Source organism: Clinocottus analis, unplaced genomic scaffold, assembly GCF_023055335.1.
Source record: "Clinocottus analis isolate CAN_PGR_092001 unplaced genomic scaffold, fCliAna1.0.p SCAF_18, whole genome shotgun sequence".
Classification (NCBI taxonomy): Eukaryota; Metazoa; Chordata; class Actinopteri; order Perciformes; family Cottidae; genus Clinocottus; species Clinocottus analis.
The window spans coordinates 12,141,897-12,158,776 of NW_027175909.1; the positions used below are offsets into that span (position 1 = coordinate 12,141,897).

Sequence of the window (16,880 nt, forward strand, 5' to 3'; positions counted from 1 at the left end):
ATTTAGTATGAGTAAGCTGCTCCAAACAGGACACATTGAACTTTTTTCTGGTGAAACAGAGGTAATTGTTAAGCTTAATTAATGCTCATACATTTAACTTCTTGTTTTCCTGTGTTTTCATCTGAGTCTGCTGCAGCATACTCTCATCACTAAACAGCTAAACACCTGGAAGTACAAGTATGTTATCTGTCTTAATAAAGAGCACTCTGCGCTGACACTTTAAGTGGGTTACATTAATGCCTTCATAGTCCTATAATTAGCGAGAAACAATTTCACAAAGCAGGTTATTCGGCAGTGAATGCACAAGCTACTGCTAAGCTGATTTGATTTTGTGCTTCAGCATCACCTGTATGAGGGAGTTAAGTGGGAGGAGATATAGCAGGAGAAGTAAGGATGCAGGGAAGGTCCCTACAGCTACTCCAATGTTTCCCTTGAGCAGAGGGTGATGTGATAAACGTCAAGTGTGCCTATACATGTGTGCAACTGCATATTTCATGGTTAGTTAGCGAAGCACACTCATCCTCTTTCCGCAGATGTTTCAAACAAATCCCATGGATTTGGAGGAAGTGAGTGTTGGCATTGCACAAGTGGCAATTAGATAAACACTCATTGTACTCTCCAAGGTTGCTGGAGTAAAGAAAGTAGACGGTGTGCAATGGGACATTCACACTGCAGTAGCGGCTATGAAGCCGAGCACACTCAGAGTTTCAACATGGGATTTAATGCAGGCTGTGCTGGCACAAACTGTTTTTTTGTTGTTGTTGTAATGAACAAGTCTCCCATGCCGCTGGCAATGGCATTCCTCAGTATGTTGCTTTATAAGCACCACTGGATGTTCATTACCTTGACAGTCAGTCAGTGATTGACTGGGGAAAACGCTGCAAAAGTGTCCTCTTGGGTGCCCCGATGGTACATAAAATGGCCAATGCAATGGCCCAATGTGCATGAAAACATGATGCAGTGCACTGATGTGCAAAGTGTCCTTAAAATGGAGAAAATTAAATGCAGTGCCCGCAGTGTTGCCATTGAACAATTCGGATTGTACGGTCATTTTGCCCTGGGTACAATCAATAATGCAAAACGTTATAAAATATATTATCAGTGTTGTGATGCTTATAATTAGTAGTTGATTTTAGTCTGCCCTGTCTCATTTTAATTACTTTACAGATTGCATGATATGGATCATAAGTCTGGATCCATCTCTTCTCACGTCCTCCCTCCAGTCATGCTTGGTACAGGCCATGATGTTGATGAATGTGACTCGCTAGCCCGCTAGCTGATGTTTCCTCTCCCGCCGCTGGAGGAGAGTTTGAGAGAGACGGCTAAACTGCTGCATCCATGAAATAATGGTAGAATTTAGGTAATGGCCTGAATTGTGTTTTTTATAAAGAACATAAACAGACTTTGAGTCGCCAAGTTCATTTGGCAACACTGCCTGTGCCATATATCCTACTTAAATATGCAAAGTGAACTAGTGAACAAGAAAATCATAGGCTATATTTAAAAGTCATACTTAAAATAGAAATAGACACATAAAAATGTTAATCTTAACACGGGTTTGCAGCTGTTTCAACATAAAGGTACCACGACTTTTTGCACTCTGTTGCCTTTTTATGTTGCTTTTTTTTATGTCCGCCGCAGTTCAGTGGCAGCCTGACAAAATGAAGTCATCATAATCATAAATGTTTACTCGGACCAGCCTCTGTTGTGTACACTGCTTGTATTTGAACAGCATATGAAGGTAATTACCATTAAAAAGCAAGATAGTTTTGGCCTTCAGGCTGAAAGCACCATCAGACAGATTCTTAATGGATATGGTTTGTCACAGTGGTCTGTTATTGCAGGAAGCAACCAGTGCAAACTATGATGATTTAATAAATCACCCTATGGAGGTTTTCTTAGGAGAAAAGACTTTGCACTGTAAATCCCGAATTAAGCCCAATCGGGAGAAACTTAATTTCAAGTTTTTACAGAGCCGCGGTGCTGGCAACACGAGATATGATTTAAACTACTTTTCGTAATGCGCATTAATCTGCGGGACATAGGACAAACACCACGGGGGGGTGGGGGGTTGTTACAAGGATGGTCGCGTGGAAGTATAATCCATCATAAAGCAGCAGGATTCCTGTCCTCGAACAACCTACCTCTGATGACTGCATAATACGACTAATTAAAAGGAGGGAATGTTCATTAAGCAGCACGCGCAGTCTGGCAAGGCGGAGGCATCTTATTCCTCCGCCTCGCGAGCCTCCGACAAGGCAGCTGTTGCTCGCGCGAGGTGCACACCAAAAACACACGCGCGAGTCTCCCACATGCCTCGAAACAGCAGTGTTTATCGTCTGAATTGGACTCGGTTCCCCCTGCCGACCGCTGTATGGTTCATTCCAGAGGCTCCGTGTCCTCAGCGTGAGGTGTGTATCTGTCGTCTTCCTCGCAGAGCCAGGCGGTTCAATCACTCCGCCGACAAGCCCGCGAAGTGCATTTCGATGGAGAGGTTCACGCCGAGCAGAGAGCTCCTCGTGCGGGACTGTTTTGTGCCGAACTGTTAAAGGGGTGAGTTATTTCCGGATGTGATTCGTTGCCGCCGAGTTATATTCTCTAACCAGGAATTAGCTGTCTTTCTTTTTTTCTTTTTTTTTTTTTTGTTCGAGTGAAAAGTGAGGCTGTGTTGTTGAGATGTTGTGTAACAAGTGTCTCGGTTGATAATCATATATAACCGGAAACAAGTCCCCTAACGTGAGCTCCACAGGGGATTCTTAATGTGTGCACGGTAAAGTTATTATTCTGGAGAATAAGTGTCAGAAACTGTAGATTTTCAATAAATAATGCACGTGTGAATGTGTTTATTTCCACTAGGGAATATTGGCCTGCTTTTTAATGACTTACATTAGGCTGAATCGGTTTGGAATCATATTCCACTCAACCAAAAAGAAAGTGCGGAATACACAGCAGGACTATCACTGATGGTTTCACAATGACCCGAGTCAGGACACATCTGTATACCTTCCAGCTGCAAATGTCAGCTCTGAAGCCTCAGGTGAGAAGCGTGTAACGACTGAGCATACAAGCTTTTCACAATGAAGAGCTCTGCACAAAGAGAATGACATTCACACTCGTGCTGTTTTAATCAGCTTGTGACAGTGTGCTGAGACAGGATGCAATGGAATTGAGATGTCAAAAGTCCTTTTTTTCACCACAATCTGCAGCTGACAGCCTTCCATGCTCTAAATTGTTTTTTTACCCGCAGGCTGATTGCAATGAAGGGGCGGAAAGTAAAAAAATCATGAATAAGAAACAGAAAAGGAAAACATATGTGAGACTATTATTTCGACAAGAAAAATTACACTCGCATTAGTTTGGTGGCCGGAAAAAACTATTGGAGAAGAATAATTAATTCATGAATAAACAAAAGCAAAACAGATTAATCTAAGTTTGCCACTGCATTGTGCACAATGTTGCTTTCTTGCAAAACATTGTGAAGCTCAGATAAGGTTGTATTTACTGAATGATTTGCTCTTTTTTAAATTAGAATTAAATATATGTGTCTAGAAATATCTCTCTGCTGCAGGTCTGTGATCAACATGAAATTATTTTCTATTAGAGGTATCACTTCCACCTTTTTCCTCCTACGTGCATTCAAAAGTAAAAGCATACGGCCTTATGGTAATTGGATGCTAATCACTCTCTGTCCCCGTTTAATTTATCATGGTGAGCTAAACCCCCACAAGGCTCTCGAGCAAGTACGGCCAGTGAACCCGCTGACGCTAGCAAGTCTCAAGACGGTGACTGATCTGAAGTGACACTTTACCCACCTAGCTGTCTAAAAAACAGTCCTAAGTATAGACCTAAATGTATTCAGTTATTGTCCTTTGACGCCAGTGAGTGTCACTCCTGTCTTACTACCTGTCAGTGTACCCCCCCCCCCCCCAACTCTTTTCACATATGCACATATACATTTGCATGTGTTGTTCTGCCTCGTGTCTCTGTTTTTCACAGAGTGAGTGACAGCCGCTGTTTGAGGGAGGGAAGCACGCATGTTTGATTGCCTGTTTCCTTCAAAACGGTTGTCCAATTTCATGGCTATTGGGCTTCTTAATAGATGTGGGGAGAAGAAGGAGCAGAGGGCTTATTGATGTGCTTATTTGGACCCTTTCATTAGAAGGCATGGTTTGTGATGCTAAGAGACAGTGTCACATGTCACATGAATATACCGGCTAACAGGGACATGGCTCGTACTATTACTCCTCGGGCCTTTGATGAGTGATTGATAACAAGCAGATTCCTCTGATACAACCCACTGGGTGTAAAAACATATACGTGCTATGAGAGCACCCCCTGAGGCCCAAGTACCCTTTCTTGCAATGTTAGCGTATCCGCCCTGTGAGGTGGATCCAGTCCAAAATCTAATGAGTTTTTCTTTGTCCCGTGTGTCACCTTTCCACCAAGTTTCATAAAAATCGGCCCAGAAGTTTTTCCGTTATCCTGCTAATAAACAAACATACAAATTGAAAACATAACCTCGATGGTGGAAGTAATAAAGCATTTCATGAAGAACTCTGCTGCATTTAAATCTTTTGCAGAAAAATCAACATGTCCTTGGAAATTCAAGGAACTTCTCATTGATTTATATATCAAGTTAATGCTTCAGTAATACAGCCCAAAGTAATGTTATTAGAAGCCAAACAGCCACAAGAATATAATGCTGTTGATTAGATCCTGTAATTCAAATAATAATCAATTGGAGACAATTATTTCAATGATATGCATTAGCTACACTCATTATGGACACTTAGTCTTGGGATCAACCTGAGGACATCATTTAGATCCCATGATTACAATGTCACAAGGAGAAGACATGCAATATTAATAATTGTATTAATATTCAAGATTGTGGTTAAGGTTCTCACAGTCGATGTGGTGAATAATACAGTGGGTCAAGGTAAGACACTGTGATCTGTATTTTTTAAAAGCCTGTGAGGATAGTTTGAAGCGAGAGCAATTCGTAGGCATAGGTTAAAGCAGGAGGAGTCATTTAAACTGATTTAGAAATAAGAAATTATAATTGATTACAATTAACTTCTTATGATATTGTTAGATGAGGCACATCTGAATATATTTTCCAAGACACGATGCATGAAATCATTATTGCTCCAGTGATGCTGCTGAAAATGATGCTTCTGTGAGTCAGATGCCTCAAAGTTATCGCAAGAATATTCTGAACCAAAATGATGGATTTACAATGTCAGATAAATCCTTCTGTGAACTTTCACTTGAAGGTTTATTCGCTAGTCAGTTTTTCTGTAATCATGCAATTAATGGTTAAGTTGGTCTCTTACATTATACAATATATAGCAGTTGTAAGCTGTAAAGATCAATATTATACTTAACAACATCCAGCTGTCTGAAAGGATTCTTGGTCAGGGATTATAAATTCATTGTTTCTGCACCTTTGGACATTGTGTAGTGTTGAGTTTGAGACGAGCCTCTCCTGTGAATGTATTGATAGAGCTGCCATGTCAAATCTTTTCTTTTGTGAATCTGAAATGGAGACAATCCTATGTTATTACGGAGTGTCTCTTCCACAGTCTCGCTTACTTAAAGGGAAAGCAGATGCTGCTCTCTAAACCACTTAAAACATACAACTCCACCATGTTGAACGGAGGGATCTCTCTCTCTCTCTCTGTTGGAATATGAAAGAGAAATATCCCCAAATTAGTTTACAACAAAGACTTCACTTAAAACTGCTCATTTTGCAACAGAGGTCTCACTTTGATGCAAATGAAAGGATAGCAGTGGGATGATGAAACTGAATATGTATGGTCTCTTACAGAAGTCGAGTTGTCCCGGAGTACTTTTGAGCCTTTTTAATAGCAGATGAAATTGCACTTGAAAGTTGGAGGCAGGTTGCTTGACAACTGTTAAAAGCTCAAGTGCCTTTTACTATTGTGAGCAAATCACCTACTTTTACCTCTCTTGGGAACGAAACAGTGATGTACACTAGTGCATTTACGCAATGGTGCAAAGCCAAACGTAAAAGCTACTGTTTTTGTGAGAATTGCATCTTTTAGCATATATTGTTGAATTTCTATTCATTCAAAAGGTTTCAGATGTGACATAGTTACAACAATCACATATCCATTGTTTCTCCCTCTTTTCTCTCCCAACTGCAGAATGCATCGACTGTCTGCAGAAACTGTCTCTGAATCCTCGTGGCTCTCGGCTGTGGGGCCGTGAGCAGCGACCATGACCTATCCCAACACCAGCATATTGACAGCCAACTTCAGTGGACCTTTGGACGGCCATGACTCCGGGGGAAACATCTACCGGCCTTTTTCTGTGTTCAGCGTGCTCACTCTTACATTGCTGGCAATGCTGGTGGTGGCCACCTTTGTGTGGAACTTGTTGGTGCTGGTTACCATCCTGAGGGTGAGGACATTCCACCGGGTGCCCCACAACCTCGTGGCTTCCATGGCCATCTCCGACGTGATGGTGGCCGCCCTGGTCATGCCGCTCAGCCTCGTCCACGAGCTGAACGGCAGGCTGTGGAAGCTGGGCCGCGTGCTTTGCCAGGTGTGGATCTCCTTCGACGTGCTCTGCTGCACAGCCAGCATCTGGAACGTAACGGCCATCGCTCTGGACCGCTACTGGTCCATCACCAGACACCTGGAGTACACGCTCAAGACGCGCAAAAAGATCTCCAACGTGATGATCGCACTCACGTGGCTGCTGTCCTCCATCATTTCCCTGTCGCCTCTTTTCGGCTGGGGGGAGACCTACACAGAGGGGATGAAGTGCCAGGTGAGCCAGGAGCCGTCCTACACCATCTTCTCCACGTTCGGGGCATTTTACCTGCCACTTTGTGTGGTTCTCTTTGTTTATTGGAAGATCTACAAGGCCGCCAAGTTTCGGATTGGATCCCGCAAGACCAACACAATAACACCCATGGCTGAGGTGATTATTAAATTTCCTTTGTTCAAATTCTGCATTAATCCCTCTTTAAATCCCCTTGTCATGGTATTGGGTATTACATATAGATACTCTTTGAAACCAATCAGTCTGTAAGATTTGGTTGACAGCACTTGGTTTAATGCTTATGTTGAGATGCTGTTGTGGAGGAAATATACCACATGTTTTGAGTACAAATAAACTGTGACGGCCAACTGTTTTCTTGACAAGAGGACAGAAGTGAGAGAAACTCGCTGTTATGGCAAGGTCAGTGTGCCAGGAAACTTTCCTTTTCAGCGGCAGAGAGACAAGCCTTCCTGGAGACAGAAGTTCACCCAGTATAGGTTGACTGCAAAGTCGGGGAGGGGGGAAAATACATTGAAATCCAAGTTAGCACACTTTACGCATTGGTCTACAAAGTCAACAATAATTTGATTTCATAACTTCGACAACTACAGCTCATGTCCCGTCCTACATTGGAAACTGCCGTGCAGATGGTACGATACGGACAGGGTGCCGCACAGCAGATAAGCCAGCGGGAGCAAAAGGCAGCATTCAGCATGCAAAAGGTTATACACTGGCAACCATGGAAGATAGGTGGGAGACAGCCAGCCAAGGAGAGAAGCGATGGAGGATAGCAAAGCCCACTTGGGGGAGTGTGCTGATGCGGAAAGGAGAAGCATAATGCCCCAGGCAAATGCCCAGCATTAGAATCTGAGTGTAGCAAATGTGGGGAAAAGGGCCGTTGGGAGAGAAAAATGTTTGTAAGAGAAGTCACTTTTGGTAAAGAAACTGAGGACAACTTTTACCGAGGAGCAGCAAATGAGGGAAACCAGTGCAATGCAGAGTATTACACAGAATACATAAATATGAGTTCAGAAACCTTATCACACCCAGTTGTTGCATTGTAATTCCACAGTCGACGAGACATATTAATTAGGGTGCATATACATGACAGACACCGAGGCCTGTCAAAATGCAGAGAACGGGGAAAAGAAACTGCTTAGTGGCCTAAAATAACTGCAGATCGTGAACGCATACCTGCCACCTCTGCCAGGAAAACAAGCACAGCTCAAAGAGCCACTACAACCTTCACCTCTGCCAGAAAAATTGTGGTAACTGAGAGCCACAGACAAATGCCTATGAGTATAGAGGAAATCCCTACTGTGTGACATCAGCGACTGCCTACAGCCACAACAAAAACTTGTATTAAGTCACTAAAATCTACATAAATCAAGATGGCATTCATAAGCAGATAACAAATACAGCCTTCAGGACACAAGTTAGACCTGGGTATGGTTTTGCATACAGTACAACATTGTACATGCCACATTATGAGGTGGTACTCACTCACTAACCCACTATTAGCATGTATGTGATACTACAGGGAACCATTGAAGACTGGTGCAGGTGTAAGCCCGGCAGAACTGCACATAGGACGAAGCATCAGATCCACACTCCATGCACTTGAATAATAATCTGCTCCCTAAGTGGCCCTCATCAGACGCAGAGATTGGAAGACATAGAGAGGACCAGCATCCATCATCGGGGGGAGGAAGCTACAACTGGGAACGCTGAGACTACGAAAGCGATACTCAGAGCCAGCAGGAATTGAAACCCAGTATCAGCTCTAGCTCAGACCGAAACGCAGCAGCACTGACAGTAACGCGGTGTTGTAGCGTTCGCATGTGAAGGCGTATTGGAAATGTTCTGATCGGAGGGAAAAGAGCAGAACAATCAGAACGTGTCAGAATCTTGACACAGTTGTTGACGACTAGCCTGCCAGTTCTGTGGGGTGATGGATTGAGGTGTCAGGGCAAAGGTGACGCCGACAAGTATGTTACAAATCTGTATTAACAGAGTTATTTGTGAGTAAGGCAAGGTGTCAGGTGATAGACGGACACTCCATGAAACTAATCAGAGAGCTTTGATGAGCAGACGCACTGTGACAAGCTGCATGTGAGTCGCAAGTTTGTTGACAGGACTTTGTGTGTGTGTCGAGATTTTGAGAAATCATCTGTTTCCGATTTACAAATAAGATGTGTTGACCGGCAGTTTATATGACACCAAATCTACGATGAAAATATCTCCCTTTCACTGACGCCCTAAACCCACAAATATGAGTCGCTGTGCATTTATTTATCATTCTGGCAGATGAGATATTCAAGAGCAATCAGGAAAACATAATAATCTGATGAATGAGGACAAATAATTGCAGCAATCCTGCTCATCACCACCAGCCTGTTAATGTGCGTAGGCAGAAGGTAGAAGGCTATAAATACCACCTCCAGCTTCTTTAATGGGCCACTGCTCCTTCCTGGCATTGTCGTTTCTCTAATCAGCAGACACAAAAGCTCTAGATCTATTCCGCAAGCGTTAGCAAACACCTAATCAGGCAAATTTTCCACTTTTCACCTACCCTTATGGTGGGTAATGTAATTTGAAAAGCCCCAAAAGCCCCTCAGTGACAGAGATTACGCCACTTTTAGATATCTCAGAGCAGAGACCTCCTTTCACCTATGAAAGGCTTCTAATGAAAATCATTCGTCTGAACATTCAGAAGCCTTTTTTTTTTCTTTTTAATTTTCGTCAACGACGTCCTTTAAAACTTTTTGCCAGTCCTCAAGATACCACTTAATTATACACCCAATTGTTGAATAAATTAGCCTTGTCTTTTTTTTTTGGTAAGCTAACTTTATGTCAAGTTTCATTACGCAGGCAATCAATCTTGTAGCTATGGCAATTAAATTGAATATGTTGAATTAGTCATTCTGCTTTCCACAGATACACCCGCTGCTTATAGTTGTATTAGTTGTGTCTCGTTACCCAGCCAAAGTTTATTGTCATCATTCCCCAGTGCACATCGAAGGGTAGAGGCACCGAGCCCCGCAGTGCTTCTGCACGGAGTTGTAATGTGAGCGATGGCTTCCACATGCAAGATAATAAACCTACAGCACTCATCCATAACAACACCCACTCAGACACATACGTACACACTAGAAATGGAGTCTATAGATGAGCACAGATTCTGCATAAACTCATAAATAATTCAACAATCCAGTACCAAAAGCCATAAAATGTGCAGTTTCAGAAAATGCATAACGTCACCACAAATATGAAAGCTGTCTAATGTGCTGTGACTTTAACTTCTAATCTTTACATTATATATTTCATCAAACCTCAAGACATTCTACCTTGACTGAATAACCTGACCTTCAACAGTAGCCTACGCTTGAGTTTGTTCCTTCAACAGTTGTATCCTTTTAAAATATGAAAGAAGCAAATGAGAGTTTCTTGACAAGATAGACAGCCAGGTGGTCGACAGTTCTGAAGTCTGCAATAGCCAGATCTTCACAGCTGTCACTGACGAAATGAAAACAATGCTTAAAAGCCCGGCTGTACACATTATCATTCTGGTATTGGGGAAAGGAGATCTTGAAAACAATCACAATAGACTTGGGCGGCGCTAAGCACAGGATGCAGCGACGGTGTCATTTATAGAAAGCACAGATAGCTGAAGGGGAAAAGCAGCAGCAGCTTCAACTCAAAGTCTACTCCTGGGATGGCTGGGTTATCGTTTTAAAAGATACCAACACCACCCCTCCCCCACCACCCACCCCTCCTCGGTAATGCCGATAGCAATAGAGCACGGCGACCACACTCGCAGGCAGGCAGTCCCATCTGTGTGGGTTGTTGCTGCTGCAGCAGTGGGCCAGTCACACGTCATATGAAATAAAAGAACGCTCGCGGACATTTTCGTTCCTCCCTCACCCTGAAAGCCACCGCACCCATTGCCAAAGGTTTTGGGGGTTTTGTTGCATTCAAAGCTTCTGTTGATGCTTTCAGATTAAAACCTTAAAATATCTGAAGTCATATTTTATGACATAAAAAAAAAAGATCCTCAACCAAAATTCTCAATTTGAATAAAGGTATTGAATTGAGTGAGCCAGTCAATAAATAGTACGTCCAGCATGAAACTCGCCATAAAATCCCAAAATGTAATTTTTACATTTCAGCTTTTGTGCAGATAAAACAAAATGTAAATGTATTTTTGTTAAGTGCAAGCAATCATGTATGGTAATTTCACAAAGTATTTCAATAAGTGCCTGATGAAGGGCTACTTGTTGAACTGTAGCGGCTTTGGATGGAGCCACTGCTTCCAGTTTTTGTGCTAACCATCTCCTTTGTTTAGCTTCATATTTATGTTGATCTTTTGGTTTGCCAACACTTTGTTGGCTTCGTAAAAAGGAAGGATAAGCTCTCTATATATCTAATGACTGAAACCAGATTTACTTTCACCTACTTTGAGTCTATAACCTCATCACTGTAAAAAAAGATCGTCAGTTGTTTTAGCTCCTGCACAATCTAATGTTGAAGAGTCTAAAACCATCCACAGAATATAAAACCTTCCCAAGCTTTTAACCTCTAACCTCTGCTGTAGAAAGATTTGCTTCAGCCATCTTATCAGTTTTAGGCCCCGCTGACCCGTATTGATTCAACTGCATTTACTCCAGAGTGAACACGTTTCTCCATCTCCAGGTCCCTGTCTTCAATGTTGAAAAGTGTATAGTGTTAGTCGGCTTTATTTCAGACACATTTCGAAGGTCTTTATGAAGGCTGTTTGGCTGCGCAACTTCACCTGATGAACCAAAAATAAAGTCAGCCTTGAACTGTGCTAAGCAACAAATAGGAGAATGTCTGCAGATTATTGTTGACATTTCTTTTTTTCTTCTCCCAGCTATGCAGTACGTTTGTGAAATGGGCTTCTGGAAAATGCAGATTAAGACACTGCTTTAGGGGTGTGTGTGTGTGTGTGTGTGTGTGTGTGTGTGTGTGTGTGCGCGTGAGAGTGTGAGAGAGATGAAAGAAGGTTTTGGCTTGTTGATCCACCTGTTGAGTTACATTTATTTTCAGCCAATAATCCATCTTTTGTTGAGCAGCTAAAATGCCCTACATTGTTGAAGATATTGCTTTTCTATTTGTAAAGGCTTTTACAAACTGGGGGCGTGGTGAATAAACAACACAAAACTATTCATACTTGCAGATTTGCAACACTTTTTTAATTAAAAGTGCCAATAGATTGACGCAGGCAGAGGACCAACGAGATATCCTCTTGACCCAGAGCAGCATCTGTCAGTCCGTCTGTCTTAAGTGTGGCCTAAACTACTGGAAGCTATTTTATTGAGTTTCCTTTCAGCAAAATGCTCTAAGGGATTCTTCTAAATGGTTACACAGTGTATATGTCTAATGCTTTTATTATGAAAGGTAAGAATGGTAGAAGTGGATCTGGTATGCCCCGCCTTTGTCAAAGTTGGAGGGAGTAATAAAGCATCTTGGCTTGGATTATGGGCCCTCCATGTTGTTGTAATGTACTAGAATGTTCGTTATGAATATGTCCTTTTTGCATAACGTGATCGGTTAATGTCTTTGCAGAAGAAAAAAAAACACCAATTAAAAAAGAAATGCTGAGGGGAGAAAAAAACACCCCAGGTGTGTAAAAGCTTGTTTAATGAATCAATGATGTAACTGCTTTATTCTCTGATCGCTTCCCTCCCAGGTAAAGGACGAAACGCATCAACCGCAGATGGTGTTCACTGTGCGCCACGCCACCGTGACCTTCCAGACAGATGGGGACACATGGCGCGAGCAGAAGGAGAAGAAAGCGGCGCTGATGGTCGGCATTTTGATCGGCGTGTTTGTGCTCTGCTGGATCCCCTTCTTCATCACCGAGCTCATCGTCCCACTGTGCTCCTGCGACATCCCGCCCATCTGGAAGAGCATCTTCCTGTGGCTGGGCTACTCCAACTCCTTCTTTAACCCGCTCATATACACCGCCTTTAATAAGAACTACAACAATGCCCTGAAAAACCTCTTCTCCCGGCAGCGCTGAGCCACTCGGCACGCTGGGCGGACACACTACACCAGCATCCACTCCACAGTGTTACTCCTGCGGGCAGAGAAGAACTGACCTGTCTGTATCTGTCACTCAATCATCCTTCAGATGGATGATCACCAGAGACCGTCTCGAAAAAACTGTCTTTAAAAATCTGTGTTTTTATGTATGTTTTGTTTTGTTTATTACCCTGCTGAGATAACCTCACAGCTGGACTGAAACGGGTGTCTGTGCTGCTACAAAAAGAGGAATAAATTGGTTGTGTTGCAGGCAGCAGTAGTGGTTACAGTACTGTCTACAAGTGTGTTTCCTTCTGCCAATTCAGGCTTATTAGGGAGGAAGCCATGTTAACTCCCTGGTAAACTGTTTCATCATATGTGGAGCTGCTGGGAATCATTTCAAAGTAAAACTGGAAGAAATATTGAAGAAACATCTTTTAGAACTGCACAAAGGAATCTGATAAACAATAAACCAGGAACAAATTGTTTATTATTTTCTCAACTAAACGCAACAAAATGCTCCTCATTTTAGATGATGAAGAAACAAAGGATTTGATTTTAGAAAAGAAGGATTATGTGGAAATCCCTTCAGTGAAGAAACCACCTTATAGCAGAGTACACATGAACTCCCTGGCGTCACATGTAATTTATTCATACAGACTTGTAGATAAAAGTACAATCCCTCCTCTGATGCTGGATATCTATACACCAATTCTCTTTGCGCATACAGCCACACACTCCATTGACTTTTATAAAGCAGGAAAATAGCATTACAAGTTCTCATTCACATTATCTCTGAATAGATGCATTGTTGAGGAGCTGCAGCCACGAATCACTCCAGATAAGTAATGTAACCAGATACAGAGGACGTGCGGACCGCTGTACAGCTTTTCAAAGCATTATCGCAACTACGGATGTGGTCGATAGAAATTAGATCGGCAAATACAAAAATGGTTTTGCATTATTGTATAGTGAAGCTTAAGTGCTGAGACAATGCATGTTTAAAAGAATGATGTGTGATGTTATATTACAGTATGCGGTTATGGGAGTAAAATAAGATAATGTTAACCAATACTAATATCCCTAATGGGTCCAGTACACAAAACTTATGCCTCAGTCAGTCTAATGATGTTTTTTTTTTTTTTATGACACCCTTGTTTCTTGCACAAATTGCCTCTTTCTACTTAAAGTATTCGACACTGTAGAAGCAGTAAGTGAGTCTTTATTTTGGTGTGTAATATACTGTAATGTGAGGAATCACGCATGAGAAATTGATATTCAGCAAATAGTTGTGCTACGTGTACGTAATTGAGCTCCGGTTGGAGAGCAACATCAAAGTATCACAAATCCAATGAGATTTAGTCATCTAACGTCAAAGTCAAGTGAAAACCATGTATCTCCAAATCTGGTGATTTTGAATTATTCCGCTCAACGGAAGGATTCCGCGTCAAAGATGGTTGAAGATGATTCTCCTCTGTTTAGACGAAACAAACAGTTAACAAGATTAAGCGCCTACATGGTAACGTTAGCACGGTAACATGCGCAGAATGACAATGCTAACATGCTCATTTTTAGCTTTCTTAAGTGTCTTCTCATGCTAACATTAGCTAATTAGCACGAAATACAAAGTGCAGCTGATGCAGGTATTTGATGATAAACAGCAAATGAAAGCTTTGACTTAATGGCGCTAGATGAAAAGTTAGAGTATCACTAATATCATCTTGAGAGGGACTTTAACGTACATGTGCCTGTTCCATGGCAAGTCCCTTTTAGACATCTCACTGAAAACACAAATGGTGCTAGAGAAAAAGACAGAGGATCACCAGTCATCAGGATTCATCATAACAATCCATCCGGTAGTTTTTGAGATCGCCATCCTTAAAGCAACGACAGTAGCGAGGCTAAATAAAACATTGTGATATAAAAATGTTTCAAAGCTGAAAACGGGTGTTTTAGCTCACAAAACGTTTATTTTTCAGAGATACATAGTTTTCACATGACTTAAGAGCTATAACAGAATATTAAATGATCTTTTTTCTACAAGTTCTTTTGGACACAAAGTTAGACGATCTGTAAAACACGACTGCACCTTTTACCTTAATTTATACGTACAGACCTCAGATGACATGGATTATAAATCAGAGTAGTTTATAATCTCATACACACATTTATGTATATACATATACACACACACAAACACATACCAAATAGCCTCAACTATAAATACAATCACAATAGTAATGTAGACTACTTTACATTAAGTTAAACAGAGTAATATATAATGAGAAAGAAAATACGCTCACTAACAGTAATGGTGGTTTTAGTGAGAACATTATTCCGTGCTGAATATTGAAATGCATGGAATATAAACAGAAGCAGAGATCCTAGATATGGTGAAAAAAAAGAAGAAAAAAAACAGAAGAAGAAGAAAAAAAGACAGTGCTGAAAATGGATCTCTCTTAGCTCTCCTTATATGTATTAATCGCATGACTTGCTGGTTGACTTGGAGCAAATGGTGCCCTTCAGGATTAACTTTTTTTCAAATGACATCTCACTGCTCTCCAGATTGCCCGAGGATGGTGGATTAAACACCCTTTGCCCTCTTAGGTTTTGTTGTGTGGTGACCCAGCTCAGGAAAAGCAAATGTTGCAGATATGTGTTGTTTACCATTCATCTCCGTTCCCAAGTTTCATGTTCAAAAGAAAAATATTTAAAAAACATGAGAATAAAAAATGTGTACAATTACCTCCTTCGGGTGCACTTTTTTGGAAATCCATACTTGTTTTCCTGAAAGCAGACACAAAAGAAGTAGAAATCTGATGTGTTATTGTGTCAGTGTGTTTTCAATGTGCGCATGTTTTCTTCCACAGAAGCCTTTGGCTAATGAAATGGACAATAAAAAAGCCCTTGATTTGTGATACACAGCGTCAAGCCTGGCACTTTGGCATGAAAGCTTATGGAAGTAAGAGCTGTTCAGGTTGAGCCACGAGGCGTACGGCCAGATATTTGCCAACAGTTGGCTCCAAACACACACTCACACGTCTGCGTATCAAATAAAAGGTGAGGGGGGAGGGTCGGGAGAAAGAATTCAGCGTACTAGTTTTGATAATTCCCTTTTATTATCATCACTGCCCAACATACTGGAAGTCGTTTTATGAACGGGCATGAGCTCGTCCCATCTCTCCACGGAGCTGCTGCCAGCGTGAGCCAGGAGTGAGCCTGCTTCTGTTCAAAGGAGCACATCCATCCATGTTTTCAGGGAAGACAGGATGCATAAAAATGGGTTCTTGGCTAAACTGACTTAGGATTAGAACCAGATGCCTCAGGCAAGCAAACCTGTGCTTCACAGCTGCTGCATTTTACAGGACAAGCAGCAATGAACAAACGCATACGACAACAAATGGAATATGTAGGCAAATAGAGACACATGAGGATTTAATACATTAAACATGCATCAAATATGTTTCACCACTATAAACAGCACTGGTTGTATGCATATATATTCCGTACATCTTTTGTAATGTCCCAGTTAGTTTACATGTAAACGATATATCTGTAATTCGCCAATACAAGCTTATGGTAATAATAGTAAATGCTTCAAGGTATGGGTGAAGGGCATTAAAGTAGAGGGGGGGGGGCATGTAATGTAGAATGACCAGACAGGACCAGATGTCCCGCATTGCCTCGTCTCTCTTATCTTCACAACAAAGTGGGCTCAGTCTCTTCCTGTCTGAGGTGTCGGTGTGACTTTGTTGTTGTTCCACTTGTTATTCTGCGACAGCTCAGTTTTATCCAAATAGAAGCTGCGCAGCAGGACTGTGGAGCAGAGGATTGTAGTAAGCGTCTGTATATGTGATCTGAATGAGCACATGGCTTTCTCTTTCTTAACCTCCGCTCGGCTGCTTGGCTTTTAATTCAGGTTCTCGGGGCAAAAACAGAAGTGATTGTAGGAGAGAGAAACATTGGAAAATCCTTAACACTCCAGAGGAGATACAAGATGATACACCTTTATTGGCCGCGGGACAGAACCGGGATGGACAGCG

The 16,880-nt window shown here is 41.9% G+C and overlaps 1 protein-coding gene across 2 annotated transcripts; it reads left to right on the forward strand.

Annotated features, from left to right (window-relative positions):
- Positions 1–2,421: 2,421 nt before the first annotated feature.
- htr5ab (5-hydroxytryptamine (serotonin) receptor 5A, genome duplicate b) lies at positions 2,422–15,582 on the forward strand. 2 transcript variants are annotated; one of them, XM_068581905.1, is made up of 4 exons: positions 2,422–2,553; positions 6,171–6,798; positions 6,886–6,951; positions 12,503–15,582. In XM_068581905.1, exons 2-4 carry the CDS (start codon positions 6,244–6,246, stop codon positions 12,833–12,835), a joined length of 954 nt encoding a protein of 317 aa, XP_068438006.1. In that variant the 5' UTR covers positions 2,422–2,553; positions 6,171–6,243; the 3' UTR covers positions 12,836–15,582. The 2 variants fall into 2 exon arrangements, with proteins under 2 accessions (XP_068438006.1, XP_068438005.1); XM_068581904.1 differs by having other exon boundaries at positions 6,171–6,951.
- Positions 15,583–16,880: the final 1,298 nt, after the last annotated feature.